This window comes from Brassica napus, chromosome A5 (assembly GCF_020379485.1).
Source record: "Brassica napus cultivar Da-Ae chromosome A5, Da-Ae, whole genome shotgun sequence".
Lineage (NCBI taxonomy): Eukaryota > Viridiplantae > Streptophyta > Magnoliopsida > Brassicales > Brassicaceae > Brassica > Brassica napus.
The window spans coordinates 6,992,417-7,009,064 of NC_063438.1; the positions used below are offsets into that span (position 1 = coordinate 6,992,417).

General features: G+C 38.8%; 4 protein-coding genes across 5 annotated transcripts; 2 read left to right on the top strand and 2 right to left on the bottom strand.

The window, feature by feature from the left end:
* The first annotated feature begins 40 nt into the window (after nucleotides 1–40).
* LOC111199929 lies at nucleotides 41–499 on the top strand. The gene has a single exon (XM_022690560.2). It carries the CDS (start codon nucleotides 41–43, stop codon nucleotides 497–499), a length of 459 nt encoding a protein of 152 aa, XP_022546281.2.
* A 371-nt stretch (nucleotides 500–870) lies between these two features.
* Nucleotides 871–6,099, top strand: LOC106453594 (type II inositol polyphosphate 5-phosphatase 14). Its single transcript, XM_048780798.1, has 12 exons — nucleotides 871–955; nucleotides 1,103–2,180; nucleotides 2,254–2,506; nucleotides 2,614–3,418; nucleotides 3,510–3,634; nucleotides 3,832–3,916; nucleotides 4,100–4,265; nucleotides 4,369–4,409; nucleotides 4,504–4,771; nucleotides 4,892–5,015; nucleotides 5,093–5,429; nucleotides 5,521–6,099. Exons 2-12 carry the CDS (start codon nucleotides 1,295–1,297, stop codon nucleotides 5,866–5,868), a joined length of 3,438 nt encoding a protein of 1,145 aa, XP_048636755.1. The 5' UTR covers nucleotides 871–955; nucleotides 1,103–1,294; the 3' UTR covers nucleotides 5,869–6,099.
* On the bottom strand, nucleotides 6,039–8,714 carry LOC106451334 (ankyrin repeat-containing protein At5g02620-like). Its single transcript, XM_022719318.2, has 3 exons — nucleotides 7,641–8,714; nucleotides 7,154–7,563; nucleotides 6,039–7,074 (listed from the first exon to the last, which is right to left on the bottom strand). Exons 1-3 carry the CDS (start codon nucleotides 8,275–8,277, stop codon nucleotides 6,208–6,210), a joined length of 1,914 nt encoding a protein of 637 aa, XP_022575039.2. The 5' UTR covers nucleotides 8,278–8,714; the 3' UTR covers nucleotides 6,039–6,207.
* Nucleotides 8,715–12,007: 3,293 nt separating this feature from the next.
* LOC106451340 (acetolactate synthase small subunit 2, chloroplastic) lies at nucleotides 12,008–16,324 on the bottom strand. 2 transcript variants are annotated; one of them, XM_022719321.2, is made up of 12 exons: nucleotides 15,996–16,291; nucleotides 15,676–15,889; nucleotides 15,483–15,566; nucleotides 15,337–15,405; nucleotides 14,754–14,837; nucleotides 14,417–14,569; nucleotides 13,955–14,041; nucleotides 13,490–13,594; nucleotides 13,295–13,417; nucleotides 13,025–13,177; nucleotides 12,732–12,797; nucleotides 12,008–12,328 (listed from the first exon to the last, which is right to left on the bottom strand). In XM_022719321.2, exons 1-12 carry the CDS (start codon nucleotides 16,181–16,183, stop codon nucleotides 12,239–12,241), a joined length of 1,416 nt encoding a protein of 471 aa, XP_022575042.2. In that variant the 5' UTR covers nucleotides 16,184–16,291; the 3' UTR covers nucleotides 12,008–12,238. The 2 variants fall into 2 exon arrangements, with proteins under 2 accessions (XP_022575042.2, XP_048636756.1); XM_048780799.1 differs by lacking the exon at nucleotides 12,008–12,328 and having other exon boundaries at nucleotides 12,669–12,797; nucleotides 15,996–16,324.
* Nucleotides 16,325–16,648: the final 324 nt, after the last annotated feature.

A 16,648-nucleotide genomic window follows, 5' to 3' on the forward strand; every position in this document is an offset into this window, starting at 1 on the left:
CCCTAAAGTTAAGTTCAAGGTCAACAACCACACTTATCGTATGGCCTACTATCTTACCGACGGAATTTATCCTAATTGGGCAACATTTATCCAATCCATCAAACTCCCTCAAGGTCCAAAAGCAGAGTTATTTGCGGAACGTCAAGAATCCACCAGAAAAGATGTCGAACGGGCTTTTGGAGTATTGCAATCGAGGTTTGCAATTGTTAAGAACCCAGCTCTACTATGGGACAAGGAGAAGATAGGAAAGATAATGAGAACTTGTGTCATATTGCACAATATGATAGTGGAGGACGAGCGACACGGATACATTCAAATTGATACATCTGAGTTCGAGTCTGGAGAGTCTAGTCGAAGTTCGAAGGTGAAAAGTAGAGAAAGTGTCAATGTCCCTATGCTTACCATTCGCAATCAAATTCGAGATCCACATTTACATGAGCGTTTGAAAGCTGATTTAGTTGAAAATGTTTGGGAAAAATTTGGTAATCATGATGAATAATCTTTGTATGTTCATGAATTCTCAATGTATTGAATAAAAACTTTTAAGAAATATTATAAAAAATTTATGAATTGAATAAAACCAAACTTTATTCCATTATATTGAATATTCACTTTTCAAAATTTAAAAACCAAATTTATTTCCATTTGATTGAATACAATTCTCATTATATTAAATATTCACTTTTCAAACAACAAAAAAATTAACGTTTTTCTCAAATAAATAATATTATTTTATTCTTATAAACTCACTTTCAGGTTCATTGATGGAGAAGCAGTATTGATCCGGGTTCATCACTATTCAGACCCCACCATTAAATTAATAAACAATACTTATGAACCCCAAGAGGGGGTTCATTGATGGACTTGCTCTAAGACAGCAGATGAGCTCTCAAAGATCATGGCTTTCTTGTTTTAATGATGTAGCCAATTCCCAAGAACAGATTCCTTCACTCCTGTAAGTGTCGATTAATCATATGCCTTGGTGATTGTGTGAAAAGTAGTTTATTTGCTAAGTCTTAAGAGAATGTATGAATTGATGAAGAAGTTATCAGTCTTTTGAATTTAAAATATGTTTTTTTTTTTAAATTTCTTTCTTTCTCAGGTTGCTATTTATAGTATGGAGACTCAAAAGCAGAGACTTCGCGTTATCTATCATCTCTCTCTTGTGACGTGCTCTCTTCTCCACTTCTCTCTCTCAATCTCCCGTTCTCATCTCCTCTTCATGGTTGCATTCATTCCGGTTTCCCAAATTTTCTTCATTTGGCGAGAGTTCCTTTGATCTTCTTCTTCTTCCATGGATTCGGTTATCATCGAACCAGACGAGCGTGAGGCCTTGTCATCGCTTGTCCCCTCTCATCCACCCCCGCGTAAGACACATTCCTACGTCGAGCAATACGAGCAGAAGCCGCAGCATCACCCGATCCGCAAATACAGCCTCGACGAGGGCTCAAGATCCGTGCCAACAGATTCCGAACCTGTCTATTTCGATTCCTCCGACGGCGAGTTCTCCACCGAAGGAGTAGCCACCGTAGACGGCAGAACTGGTGGCGAGAGAGGCAATGTGGAGGATGATCACTGCCTCATCACCCCTCCGTCGAAACCAGCACCAGCACCAGAACCGCAGCGTGGTGAGATTGCTGGTCACGGAGGAGAAGTAGGAGGAGGAGAAGGAGGGGAAGACATTGAGCCTCTTCCGGAGTTCATGGGAGCAGGAGGTGGTGTAGACGTTTTCAAAGTTCCTGTGCGCGCAGCGGTGAACCCTGGACGCCCGCCGTGTCTTGAGATCCGACCGCATCCGTTGAGAGAGACGCAAACAGGGAAGTTTCTGAGGAACATTGCTTGTACAGAAAGTCAGCTATGGGCGGGACAGGAGAACGGCGTGAGGTTCTGGAACCTGGAGGAAGCATACGAGGTCGGTTACGGTGTAGGCGGGCAGGTGCGGCGAGGGGACGAGGATACGGCGCCGTTTCATGAGTCTGTTGCAATCTCTCCCACCTTGTGTATGATGATCGACCACGGGAATAGGCTTGTGTGGAGCGGCCACAAGGATGGCAAAATCAGGGCTTGGAAAATGGATCAGGCGGTTACCAACACTGCCGATGATTCGAAGCCTTTCAAGGAACGGCTTTCGTGGCAAGCTCATCGTGGTCCTGTGAATTACATTGTCATTAGCTCCTATGGTTAGTGTTTGGCTGATTCTGAGGTTTCATGGTTTGTTGATATTTGGATTCTCACATCCTTTTCGTGATGCAGGTGATATGTGGTCATGCTCTGATGGGGGAGTGATAAAGATATGGACTTTTGATTCTTTAGAGAAGTCTCTTGTGCTTAAAGCGGAGGAGAAGCATATGGCTGCGTTGTTAGTGGAGAGGTCTGGTATTGACCTTAGGAGCCAAGTTACTGTCAATGGTACATGCAGCATTTCTTCCTCAGATGTCAAGTTTTTGTTAGTTGATACCGTAAGAGCTAAAGTGTGGGCTGTGCAGCATCTCTCATTTTCAATGTGGTAAGCTTTTCTTTGTTCTTAGTCTTCAACAGATTATGGATATGTTAGAATATTTGGAACTTTTTTTTGTTTTGATTATTCAAAGAGAGAAAGATGTATCTGTGCAGGGATGCTCAGAATAAAGATCTTCTGAAAGTCTTCAACATTGATGGACAAGTCGAAAACCGTGTGGATGGCACACCTGCACAAGGACAACAAGTTGAAGAGACGAAAGCGAAGTTCTTCTCCACACCGAAAAAGGATAAATCTCAAGGCTTTCTGCAGAGATCACGGCATGCCATAATGGGAGCTGCAGGAGCTGTTCGCCGAGCTGCTACTAGAAGCACAGGAGCTTTTGCTGAAGATCCTAGGAAAGTGGAAGCTATTGCGATTGCGGCAGATGGATCAATTTGGACTGGAAGCATGAACGGCGTAATTGCTCAGTGGGACGGAAATGGAAACCGCTTGCGCGAAGTAAACCATCATCAGCAGGCTGTTCTGTGCTTTTGCACTTTCGGTGATCGGATATATGTGGGTTATTCGAGTGGTTACATCCAGATTCTGGATCTTGGTGGGAAGCTAGTTGCAAGCTGGGTTTCACATAATGAACCTGTGATAAAGCTAGCAGCAGGTGGTGGTTTCATTTTTAGTTTAGCCACTCATGGTGGTGTGAGAGGATGGTATGTGACATCACCAGGACCTCTGGATAGCGTAATCCGAACGGAGTTATCTCAAAAGGGGAATACATACGCCAGACAAGACAGTGTTAAGATCTTGATTGGTACATGGAATGTTGGTGAAGGACGAGCTTCAAGGGGAGCGCTTATGTCTTGGCTGGGATCTGATGTTTCAGATGTTGGCATTGTAGCTGTTGGGTTGCAGGAAGTGGATATGGGGGCGGGTTTCCTTGCCATGTCCACTGCTAAGGAAACGGTAACTCCTCTTAAAGCAATTTACTCATGACTAATTCTTTTGCCTCCGTTTGTTTGCTTTAAGTCGGCTCATCTTTGTGTTCCGGTCGTAGGTAGGGGTTGAAGGAAGTGTTGTGGGGAAATGGTGGATTGATGCAATTGGAAATGCACTGGATGAGAGGAATACTTTTGAACGTATGGGTTCAAGGCAATTAGCGGGACTGCTGATATCTCTTTGGTAGGCAAATAATTCATTCCAGACAAGTTACATTTTTTGTCTTTCTCTACTGTTTGCAGGTGTACCAGACAACAGTCTTTTTCTTTCCTTGCATAGCACCTAAAGTCTTTCACCTGTCTTTAAAGTGTTAAGTCTATAAATATTGCCCAGGTTAACCATTATTTTTGTCACCTCATATCTTATAACTTTCTGCTTAGGGTGAGGAAGGATATTAGAACACATGTCGGAGATCTTGATGTCGCAGCAGTTCCATGTGGCTTTGGCCGCGCCATTGGCAACAAGGTCTGTTTTTATAACTAGATTTTCACTTAGTTCCGTCTAATACAAGATCGGTTAGCTTGATGTGTGCTTCAGTAATCTTCTGATCAATTACTCTGATATTGGAATTAGCTTCTCTTGTTAACCTCAGTTGAGGGTGACTAATCATTGTTGAGCAGATTAATGTTCATACGTTGTTATAAACAGGGAGGTGTGGGCTTGAGAATCAGAGTTTATGATCGGATTATGTGTTTTGTGAACTGTCACTTGGCTGCTCACTTGGAGGCAGTTACTCGGAGAAACGCCGATTTCAATCACATATATCGGTCAATGGTATTCTCCAAAGGACAAAGTTTATATACTGTTCCAGCTGGTATAGTGCCTTTAACTGTTTTTGTCTTCCTCACTTGGCTTCTCCATGTACTTACTTTGGATGCTTTATTCTTCTGGCTTACCATTGACCCTCTCTCTTGCAGCCGGTGCATCATCATCTACCCAAGCACAAAAGAATAACACTGTATGAACTTATTCTATTAGCGCACTAGTTACAGAATTTAACATTTTGGTGTGTGTCCCTTCTAATGTTATTGTTCCTTTTCTTTGTTTCCAAGAATACAAACATCATCACTGAAGAGGAGAAATCTGACTTAGCAGCAGCAGATTTTGTTGCATTTTTTGGTGACTTCAACTATAGGTTGTTTGGTATAACCTACGACGAGGCGAGGGACTTCATTTCACACCGTTCATTTGATTGGCTCAGAGAGAAAGACCAACTTAGGGCAGAGATGAGTGAAGGAAAAGTGTTCCAAGGAATGCGTGAGGCGTTGATCACCTTTCCACCAACTTACAAATTTGAAAAGAATAAGCCAGGCCTTGGAGGTAAACGATAGATTTGAAATTCTCTGCAAACTTATCCTCATTGCTCAAGAACATATCATTGCTTGTAAAAAGAGAAAAAAATGGCTAAGTAATTAAACTCTGCGCTGTTTCTATCTCCAGGGTATGATTCAGGGGAGAAAAAGCGTATACCTGCGTGGTGTGACAGAGTTATATACAGAGATAACCAATCAACCCCATTTTGCGAGTGCAATTTGCAGTGTCCTGTAGTTTCTTGTACTGTAATGTAATGTTCCATCACACAATCTCATGATCTTCTTTCACCTTTCGGCTTTCTCACCGTCCTATGCATTGTGTTAACAGGTATGAAGCTTGCATGGATGTGACTGAGAGTGATCACAAACCTGTGCGCTGCAAACTTCATGCTAACATAGCTCACACCGATAAATCTGTGCGAAGACAGGAGCTGGGGAAAATAATAAAGTCCAGTGAGAAACTCAGAACCATGTTCGAGGAGCTAAGATACGTTCCGGAAACATCAGTGAGCACAAACAGTATTCTTCTTCAGAGTCAGGACACGTTCATCTTTTCAATCACAAACAAGTCGAACTCGAGTAGAGCCCTCTTCAACATCGTCTGCAAGGGTCAGACTGTTGTTAGAGATGACGGAGGCACCTTTGGTCTCCCTCGCTGGCTCGAGGTTATTAATTATTCTCTTCTTTGTCACTAATTGTTCTTTTTCGTCCTTTTAGAGATCACAAAACTAAATGATCAGATAACTATTTATGTAGGTTTCTCCGGGAGCTGGTATGATAAAACCAGATGCTTCTGTACAGGTGAAGGTTCATCATGAAGACTCTAACACCTCAGATGAGTCCTTTGATGGCATCCAGCAACAAAACTCATCGTGTGAAGAAGCTTGTGATAAAGAAGTGACCCTGATGGTAATCATCCAGGGAAGCTGCTCGACCAGAACAACAAGCCACTCTATCAAAGTCCGCTACTGCTTCTCAGCAGCCAAATCAGTTAATCTCGCTTATTCCAAACCCAAACCCAACAACGCCACAAAGAATAATCAAGAAGGTTCCACTCGTTACCAGCCAGAGAGTTACCGCGGTGGGAGCACCAGACGGGGTTGAAGATGATGATTCCTGCTAACATCACACTATAGCTAGACCTTAGAAGCCATCTAAAGATATGCATCTAAACCCGACCCAGTAGGAGATCAAGTTTTATAATATTCACAACTAAGATTCTGAGTATCATCAGGTTATGGTTTCTTCAATTCTCATTCTTTGATTCGTTTAAATATCAGAAAAGTGTATATTGCGTTGATACTTCATTGAACTCATTACAAATCTGTTTTTCTACTCGAGAAACTCTGAAAAAATATCGAATAGCAACGGTTTACAGGTACAAAATACAAGTATATACTGGGTATTCTTACATGAGGAGACTCTTCTGTCCAAATTGGTTGTTCATAGTGCATACATTCTCTTGTTGTATTCACCATTTAGAATCTCTGAATCAGAAGGCATACGAGACATAGAGAAGGACTGAGACTTGCTTCTCTCTTTCCTTATGCTCTTTAACTTAGATTCCTCCACCCTATGCATGATCACACAGTAACACATGGCACCGATCGTTGTCAACATGATGGTGCCGCCAATGACAGTTGCACACACTGCCAACCACATCTCCTCTTTGCCCACAACAATGTAAGAGAGGGAAACAAAGGCAATGGATATGAACAGACAAGCACACCACATGAGCTTGTTGATCACAAAGACAAGCTTCTTCTTCGCCTTTTCCTCAATCACAACAACTGAAGTCTGCACAACAACAACAGCTAAGGATATAAAAAGTGCCAAGCTGTCAAAGATGAAGAAGACCAGAAACGGTGCTTTATTCGCTATATGAGCTTGTCCTAGCAACTCTCCTTTCGACCGGTCTTCTTCATATTGTCCGGGGATTGTGAAAATGGCTGCGAAAGCCACCGTGGCGATAAGCACGGCCACCACAGTTGCCGAGTTGATAGCGTTGTTTAGACCGCTAATGTGAAGCTTCTTGAGTCTCTTTGCTATCTTCTGGACTCTTACACCGGTTTGCCTAGACTGCTGAAGCTGAGATTGCACCTCGTGCTTAATGTCGCTGACCGTTTGCTTGAGTTGCTTAGCTGGGTTCTGAGGCTTCCCTAGATCTTTAGCTGTAGCAGCTCCTGCTTCTTTCAGAACCGATGCAAGCTCTGCGTTTCCTATCCTCTCTGCAACATCGAGTGGCGTATCTCCAGCTTTATTTATTGGGTTGAGGTTAATGCCTTCAAAAGATAGCAAACACCGCACTATCTGCACAGAAGAAAGATCATTCCATGATAAATAACGAATTTGAATGATTGAAAAAAGCAAAGTAAAGAGTTACTACTACCTTGATACGGCCCTTGTTAGTGGCAATGTGCAATGGCGTGTTCCCTTTGTTATCCTCAACGCTCAAAACAGCAACATCAGGCTTCACCAACTCAACAACGATCCCATCATTCTGACCTTTAACAGCCATGTGAAGAGCAGTTTGTCCCTTTTTATCAGTTCTAAACCCAATGCTTGGATCATTCCCCATCAGAGACTTAACAACTTCCACATGACCCATCCTTGCTGCAGAGTGAAGCGCGGTTTTACCATTGTTCTTAGCAATCTTAGCCAAATTAGAATCCGTCTCCAGAAGAAGATTCACCACATCAATGTGCCCTTGCGTTGCAGCTGTGTGTAACGCAGTTGTACACAGTAAATCAGTTGTCATCGCCAAGTTTGGGAACGTCTCCAACAGAATCTTCAACACCTCTGCAAGAAAAGACAAAAGTAAGAGAACAATCCAATCCATGGATGGTTCTATAGTTTTAGATTGTCTTTTTATGTACCAAGATGGCCTTGTTTAGCTGCGACATGGAACGGATCAAACCCGTTTCTAGCAGCTATTGAAGCAGTTTGGAGATCCATACGCTCCAACATCTCCTCAACAACAGGTGAATGACCATTCTCTGCAGCAGTATAAAGAGGAGTCTCTCCTTCAAGATTCTGCTTTGACAACAACTCTCTCAACTCCTCTCCATCGCAACCGCCTCGAATCAGCTCTTTAACCTTCCCTAAGTTCCCAGTTCTAGCAGCTATATGAAGAGGCGAGTCACCTCTCTTCCCTGGTGACTCAGTCTTCTTCCTCCTCTCGCCAATGAAGCTCAGCTGCCTCTCCATCACCACACGGAAGCTCTTCTGCTTCTCTAAGAACCCGCCGCGGAAACTCTTCTGCCTCTCCATATTAACTCCACGTTTCTGATTCTCTGCAGTGGTCACGCCTCGGAAACTCTGTTGCTTCTCCATTGATCTTCCGAGCCTGCTTGGGTGATGATGATTCTCGACACTCACGCCTTGGAAACTGACTTGTTTCTCTAAAGATCTCGCCTTTCTTGGCTGGTTGTTGTTGTTCTCCACACATCGAAAACTCTGTTGCTTCTCCATTGTTTTCGTCTGCTGCACAGGACTAGTCTGCTTCTCCTCCATTATAGTCAATTTTTTTGGTCGTTATCAACAAAGATACCTAATATAACCCCAAATCTAGAAAAGATGCAAACTTTTCTTGAAATCACCTCCAAGAATCCATGTTTAAGCAGGAAAGAAACGAACTTTATGGAAAACGAATTGGAGAGTAGACAGCAAATCTTCCCCAAAGCTGTGAATAAACTTGGAATTGATTGAAGATTGGAAAAAGAAAAGTTCAGATTGAAGCTGATTGATTCAGTTACCTTCAGAAGACCAAGAAAAACATTAGCAAAATCTGAGAAACCCAAAAGAGCTCTAGTTTGAGAAAAGTTTGAGTCTTTGTGTGCTCTTACCACGTGTAGATGAAGAAGCTGCGCAGATAGGGAGAAGGGAGAGAGAGAGAGAATGTCAGAACATCAGCATCATCCTCAGTTTTGAAGAATTCTTTTTAAGCAGACACCACAACTCTTTTGTTTTTTTGTTGTTAGTGCCTTCTTTTAACACGCTTTAATTTCACCTCACTCAAGAGTCAAGAGATAATAAAACACTTATGTTTTTAGTAATTTTTGTGTGTCGGAAGATATCAAGTTAAAGTCTGTTAAATACTGAAATGTGTAATAAACAGACATTCAAATCGTAACTAAACTTTTAAGATTTTTCTAATATTTTTATTTTATTTTAAATAATAACAAGTATTTGTAAGTATTAGATTGTTCGATTCTAATATCATTCAATTTATTTCACATATAAAATAGTATAAAAGTGTTTATGATTATTAGGTTATAAAAGAATTGGTTGGACTTTAAGCCAAACATTTGTTGGTGGAGGTCACTAGTGACTAAAGATTATTGACTCTTCTATTGATGATGGTGCCATGTCACCTAATTCGAGTTTAAAGTCTAAAGAAGGTAAAATTTAAAGACAATACAACTTGTCATAATTACTATACTTGAATGGTGTTGTTAAAAAGTCACTTATAGTAAGCAAGCTTTTTGGTTTATCGCTTTTGTTAGTTGTTTTTTTTTCTTTTTACACATCGCTTTGTTAGTTAAATAACGATTTTCTCTTAGTTTTGTAACAGACTAACAGTAGTATAGTGGTGTAATTGCAAGACAAACTAAGACCATCTCCAATGGTACTCTATAATTTTCTCTATATTTCACTCTAAAATAGAGTAACTCTATTATAGAGTTGGATTTGCTCCAATGGTTCACTCTATAATAGAGTTACTCTATAATAGAGTGAAATATAGAGTAATCTTATTTTTTTACTCCAAATATAGAGTGAAAAATAAGAATACTCTATATTTCACTCTATTATAGAGTAACTCTATTATAGAGTGAACCATTGGAGCAAATTTAACTCTATAATAGAGTTACTCTATTTTAGTGTAAATTATAGAGAAAAAAATAGAGTGCCCTTGGAGATGCTCTAAGGACGGTTAAAAGAAAACTCTAATTTCTTAGAACTCTGTTTGCATTTTTAACCAAAATTTACCTCTTTTATTTAAAAGATGTTAAAATTAATTTCTGGATTTTTTTGCTAGCTACTTAAGTTTTCCAGTTTTTTTTTTTTAAGACAGCAGTTTAGTTGTATATGTTACTATACTCTTTAAAGATAATTAATCTCATTTCACTGTAAATTTACGATATACTGTTTACAATACTGAATATATACAAATCGAATTCAATTATTTTCAATACTATAATTCAATAATTTATCTTTCATAAAAAACCAGGAAAATATTGTTTTATTTTATTCCGTCGAGAAAGTATTGATATAGTATAGATGATCAATCATATCCTAAATAAACGAGCAAACCATAAAAAGCACGTGGTCAGCTCGTTAATCATTGTACATCCATAATTCTAATAATCAAACTTTTTCTTTTACATATGCATTTAAAAACACTTATATCACATGTAATACAATGATTCAAAGTTTTCCCGAAAAATCTTTAAGAATTGTCAGATATATTGGAACTCCAAATTGTAGTGGCCCCGAGCTTTGAAGCATATTACAGAGATTGAAGGTCTCGTATATGAACTTGAAATAACTCCGGCTTTGCAACCTATTTTAGAGCAGGAGAATTCCACTGCTTTGCCAAACTCTGTCACCACTTTACCCATATTAGTAGATTCAGAATCTACTCCCATTATAGCACTTATTATGGAGTTTCCTTCATCAATCATTACCAAACACTAAGGTTTGTGAAACTTTAGTTGTTGATCCCTTAACCACATCATTTAACCCTTGCGTATTTGAGAGTTCTTCTCGGTTTGAAGTGTTAGGTGATGTAAATGAAGTTGTGACAGAGCCATTTAGCTCGTTTAGCTTGACAAGAGGTGCGAGAGAGACGAAACTTCCTATCAAATACCAAAATATAGAATGGAAGACTATTCAAAAGAGAGAGAAACGTGGTCGTTGTAGCTGTGGTTCTTATCGCTAGATATTGTCTTTCATTGTTTTATTGGTTATTCTAATCTTTATCTTTATTGTTTCATAGGTTGGGATTCAATGATTCATGAAGCTTGTTTCATGCAAACTTTATCTTATCTTGTAATAGTTTATGTTTTTTTAATTTGAAAGCCTTTAATTTGTTCAAAAAAATCTATTTAGAGAAGTGGATAAAAAGGGCATGAGTTGTATGGACCTTTTGGACGTTAAAGTGATTGAATTACTTTTGTCACGATTTCGAAAACCAGTGAATTTGAGGATATTGTTGTCCCCGTCCAGGTGCAGTGGGCGACAATTTTTCCCCAACAAAAACAGAGCAAATCCAAATTATTTGATATTCAGTTTGTGCAAACGTTTTTTGTTTTGACCAATTGTATAAAAAAATTTGGTAAACCAAATTTGTATTAAGCTTCTATAATTAAAAAAGAGTAGTCACACGAATATACAATCTTTTTTTCTTTAGTTTTTAGAAATTAGAGGGGATAATATAGATTGTTATATACTTTTGAATTGTTGATGTGTAGGAGAGCTGCAGAGGATTACTAGCATACTATAGTTACATGAGGATTACTAGCATACCATAGTTACAGGATTTGTGAGTAATCTTGACAACCTACACTTGAAAACAACTACAACATAATAAGTATGTTTGGTTCACCATATTAATAAGAAGTTTTATATTAACATATTCTAATAGGGATGAGTGCATAGTCACGTAGGTGGAACAACGGCTGACAAAATGTTGACCGGTAGAAATTATCCGTTAGTGGAACATGCACGTAAATTTCAAAGGGATAGGGATAGAGACGGACATTTTTAGGTATAGTTTGGTTCAGTCAGCGCTTACTTAGTTTGACTTTGCTTCTTCAGAGCATCTCCAAAGGCACTCTATTTTTTCCTCTATAGTTTACACTAAAATAGAGTAACTCTATTATAGAGTTAAATTTGCTCCAATGGTTCACTCTATAATAGAGTTATTCTATAATAGAGTGAAATATAGAGTAATCCTATTTTTTTACTCCAAATATAGAGTGAAAAAACAAAAATACTCTATATTTCACTCTATTATAAAGTAACTCTATTATAGAGTGAACCATTGGAGCAAATTCAACTCTATAATAGAGTTACTCTATTTTAGAGTGAAATATAGAGGAAATTATAGAGTGTGATTGGAGATGGTCTCAGATTTTAACAAAGTCGGTCCATTTGTGCTCTAGATCTTTAATCTTTTTGTGTTCAGAAAAATAGTCTTTAGTCTTTTATAGATAAATCACATACCTATTGGGAGAAAGAAGACGAGCGAATATTGACACTTATTTCTCAAAGTAGATGAACTGAAAATGAAAGTCACTAAAATCCAAAATCTTCTAATTATAAAATAAACGAAGCACCAAACATATCTACAGTCTCTTTAGCTCGATCTTTGGGTTGGCTCATAAAACTAGTAGTGTAACTTTTATATTCAGAAGTCTTTTTTTTTATGTTCCATGGATACAGCTTTGTATCTAACTCTGCGATTGGATTATTAACTTGATAAAGGGAAGGAGTATCCACGAAGATAATTAGAGTCCACTCCAGATTCACGAGCCAATGCCACACGCCCGGTTCTTGCTACCTGTGATTCATTGTACATGAGAGAGAGAGAGAGAGAGATCAACACGAGGCAATTAAAGTAGCAATGACTGTTAAACTGATTCTTGTTCTAAGCACAACCAAATGAGGTAGATTACAACCGAACATGGTCCAGCTTCGGTTATCCATTTTACAAGACTTAGATTTCACTCCTCTGTTTCTAAGACAACAAACTGTTAAATGTTTCAACTTTATCCGAACAACTGAGTCAGCCTTCAACTTACAGCTCCGGATTTGATCTAGTACTACTATTAACTACTGCCAGTTTTCATTTGGATTTGTGGTTCAGAGACCATGCGAAGGATAACAACATCGATGGATCTAGTTAACGCTGAAACTTACAAGTTATAACATTGACTAAGAGAGAAATAGATTGCAAAACTAACCTCGCATATACCGTAAGGCTCCAACAACCTTTGCAATGCCACCATCTTGTCAAGATCACCAGTAAGCTATATCCACCACAAACAAATATCAGCAGCAAACCCAAAAAAAAAAACTAAGGGAGGAAGGGCTTAAAGATGGAAATTCTAAGTCTGCTTCATATATTTTGTCAAACAAGTTAAAATAGACATATGGAAAGATGTGAAACTTTTTAGATATCCATTGGTGTGATCTCTCATCTGATCTGCAACTACACATTAAACAGAAATCTAGTTTAAAGAGAAATGTATTTTACCTGCAAAGTAATTGTATGATCGGATACGTCAACAGTTTTTGCCCTGAAAACACTAGCAATGTCCAGGACATCTCTTCTTGCAGCAGCGTTCACAGCAATCTTAATCAGCATCAGTTCTCTCTCAGCAAATGGCAAATGAGTAAGATCACGCACCTGCAGTAAAATCCCCACAAAATTTAATAAATTCTTTGCTTTGGATAGTTATTGTACAGCATGCTCAGGATTCTGTTCACATTATGCTTGTACAAAATCAGGAACAATTGATTATACCTCATGCACATCTACGAGTTTATAAAGTTGCTGCACCAATTTGCTGACTGATTCATCTGTTGCAGGAACAACTGTTGTAATGCGTGAAATGCCCTCTGTTTCAGCATGTCCTACAGCCAAGCTCTAGACCAAAAAGAGGATCGGTCAGTGTTAAGTAAATTTCAAGAGTATGTGTAGGAGAGATAAGGACTATGCCTGAATATTGTATCCCCTTCGAGCGAAAACACCAGTTACAAGATTAAGGACTCCTGGAACATCGTTTACAAGCAAAGACAGAGTGTGTGACCGTAGTCCACTCGTCTGAAAGATGAGAAAAGAAGAATTATTATACAAGAAACAAAAATAACCTAGTTACACTGCCATCTACGCAAGTAAATAGAAACAATCTCTACAACCATCTTACATACTCCATGTATTTATGTAAGTAAATTGATCACACCTAACCATGTCTGCCTTAAAACATTGAAAATGACTCATTCATACGAAATTAATAGTAAGGATTGTTCAAACTCAAGAGTTCTAGACAACCTGGTCCTGTACTGCAAACCACATTCTTAACCCGCTACCATTTATGTTATATACATATATTTAGTAACATGGCGTGTATACCTATGGCAGTGTCTATAGAATCAATATAAATCTAGCAACAAACTCACTTACATCTTCGTCCGTGAGAAGTCCCCAGTGAGCGTCAAGGACATGATGTACCATTACGTCAGAAGTTGGCTCAACGGGATAAACATCTCCCTACACTTAAAAGAAAGACAACTATTAACACTGGAGGATTCTTGAAGGGCAATTTAATTTAGTTACGGCTACAAAAAAAAAAAAGCGATTGACTTGCAAGCCTGAGGAATTATTCTCCTTTGAGAGAAGCGCATTAGTTTGTTCTTTTTCAGCTGTATTTAAGCATATTTAGATCTGCAGACCATCAAATATTTTGCAATACTCCATTGCAGTGCCAAACAATCGTAGGCAGCCACCACAAAGGGGGGAAAAAAATAACTGCCCTCAATAGTTCCGTTGAACTTCATAAAAATGTCAAATCTAACCATACTCTGAAAGAAAAGTTAGGAGCGCCAAGCTCAAATTAAGCAATCTAAGTAGGAGAGAATCACGCACCCCTGCTGGTTTTTCATTTGGAGGGAGCACATCTCCTTTTTTGCTACCTCGAAGAACATTAACAGGTGCTTGCTCCTTGAGATCTGGATAGGACGCTGCTGAAAATCTCCAAAATGGAGCAGTAGCACCCATCTTTTCCCTTCTCAGTGCTATCTGTTATATAAAAAAAATTGTCATTCCATATTTCTTATATAAAGTGAAAGTACACAAGATCTGTCTTTATGACCAATGTCCACTGAAAGATGTAATTATTACATACATCCAGTAGAAAGCACAAACCGGATAATAATATGATATTCAGAAGCCTTATAGTCTAGTTACCCCAAAAATTCACTACCTTTCCCGTCCTGACAATCTCTCTGATCTGAAACTTCTTCAAATTTCTTTCCACAGCAATCATTTTCCCAGGATCTCCAGTTACCTGCACGATAGGATAAGAAATTAAGAGTGAAAATAAACTAAAATACGTAAATTACAGAAGGAGGTCACTACGGGCCGACTACAAGAAATTTTTTTGTATCCCACTCCCTCATAATCAAGGTAAAGAACAACATGTGTATGGTCTTGGTCTTTCTTCTCTAACAATCATAAGCAACACTTAGCACTCCCACAGAAATCAGAACAGACAATACAATTTAGAATTCAGATTAGTATCAAAATATGCTCAAATGAATATATTAAAGGAGACACACCATAAGTTTCTAACAAACCTAAATACACAAAACATAAATTGAATCTCTGTTCGGAAACAAAAGCCTGCATGTGGATTATCATAAGTTCAAAAAAAAAAGCAGCATAGATCAAATGATACACTAGAAGAAAAAAGATTTGTCTTCCAATAATTAGTAAGAGGATGAAAACAGATCCCAAAATCCATAGGCCCTAGTGTGAAACAAAGCACAAATCATAAGAAGACGTACCTCAATAGTCAATGCATGCTCCGAAATATCCACAACTCTTGCTCTGAATGTGTTAACTAGCCACATGATCTGTAAACTCATAGAAAATAAAAATCCACCTTTACACTGAACCAAAATCAACCAGCAAGTACACAGTAAACTCTAACCTCTGCCCTGGATTCCGGATGTGCATTCACTTTCACAAGCATCAGCTCACGCTCCACTTGCGGCTCACTCGAGATATCTTCCACCTACTTACCAATTCAAAGTCAATTAAGTATTTTGGAGATGCATGCAAAAATCGAAACTTTATAATGCAAAAACTGATGAGTGTGATCTAGAAGAAGAAAAAGTAACAACCTTTAGGACATTAACGAGCTTCTGGAGCTGCTCGATGACCTGCTGAAGAACCCTCTCCGTACCAGAGACAACAATAGTGAACAGAGCCTTGTCTCTATTCAAACCAACAGCAAGACTCTGGATATTGTACCCTCTCCTCGCAAAGACTCCTGCGATCCTATTAATCATCCCGCTTTCATCTCCAACGAACACTGAGATCGTGTGCTTCCTCACCCTGTTTCCAAAACCCACACAACACGGTTAAAGGTAAAAAGACAATATCACGTTACAAAAGACTTGTAATAAAAAGTTTTAATTAATGTAATGAATATCCACACTACTTCGAATTTGGAGTTGCGGAGGAAGAAGCGTCAGAGACGTTCCCGTTGACGCATTGAACGAGACTCTTTGTTCTCTTGCACATTTCATTGCCACGCGTCGTCGAGGGGAAGAGAGGGGGAGAAGGATCGGTGCATGCCGATCTCGAGGAGAAGAGAGAGAGGGAGGAGGTTGAGGAAACTGACGCCATTTGAAGAGAAGAGAAGAGAGACGAGGATTTGCTTACTGAAGACGAGAGGAGATTTGTAACTGAGACAGAATCATACCGTACGAGAAGGTTTTCGAGTGGGCGTCTGTCTATTCGTGGGTCATACATGAACGCTAAGTGGGCTTTAAAGCCCAAAAGGGCTGACGTGTCAACCTTATCTAAATGTTGAGAATATTCATTGATAGTTTTGGTAATTATGAGAAGTTTAGGTTTATTACAGTAAAAACTCTATAAGTTTATTATGGGGACTATATTATTTTATTAATTTATAGAGTTATTAGTTTATAAAAAAAACTTTTAGATTTATTATCTTAAAATGTATTTTTATAAAATAAAAAATATTGGTACATTAACAAAATTTTTAAAATGCGACTGTCATTTTTATTATGGTTTCAATTGGTGATCACATTTTATGAACAAAATAATGGTGAAATATTTAGGGAAATT

Excerpts from the sequence above, each read along its gene's own strand:
- LOC106453594 (XM_048780798.1), top strand. The coding sequence starts at position 1,295 with ATGGATTCGGTTATCATCGAACCAGACGAGCGTGAGGCCTTGTCATCG. Across the intron at positions 3,419-3,509 it reads TGTCCACTGCTAAGGAAACG|GTAGGGGTTGAAGGAAGTGT; the intron begins GTAACTCCTCTT and ends TTCCGGTCGTAG. Across the intron at positions 4,772-4,891 it reads GAATAAGCCAGGCCTTGGAG|GGTATGATTCAGGGGAGAAA; the intron begins GTAAACGATAGA and ends TTCTATCTCCAG.
- LOC106451334 (XM_022719318.2), bottom strand. The coding sequence starts at position 8,277 with ATGGAGGAGAAGCAGACTAGTCCTGTGCAGCAGACGAAAACAATGGAG. Across the intron at positions 7,564-7,640 it reads AGCTAAACAAGGCCATCTTG|AGGTGTTGAAGATTCTGTTG; the intron begins GTACATAAAAAG and ends CTTTTCTTGCAG. Across the intron at positions 7,075-7,153 it reads CTAACAAGGGCCGTATCAAG|ATAGTGCGGTGTTTGCTATC; the intron begins GTAGTAGTAACT and ends TCTTCTGTGCAG.
- LOC111199929 (XM_022690560.2), top strand. The coding sequence starts at position 41 with ATGGCCTACTATCTTACCGACGGAATTTATCCTAATTGGGCAACATTT.
- LOC106451340 (XM_048780799.1), bottom strand. The coding sequence starts at position 16,309 with ATGTATGACCCACGAATAGACAGACGCCCACTCGAAAACCTTCTCGTA. Across the intron at positions 14,838-15,336 it reads AGCATGCATTGACTATTGAG|GTAACTGGAGATCCTGGGAA; the intron begins GTACGTCTTCTT and ends CCTATCGTGCAG. Across the intron at positions 12,798-13,024 it reads ATCATACAATTACTTTGCAG|CTTACTGGTGATCTTGACAA; the intron begins GTAAAATACATT and ends TGGTGGATATAG.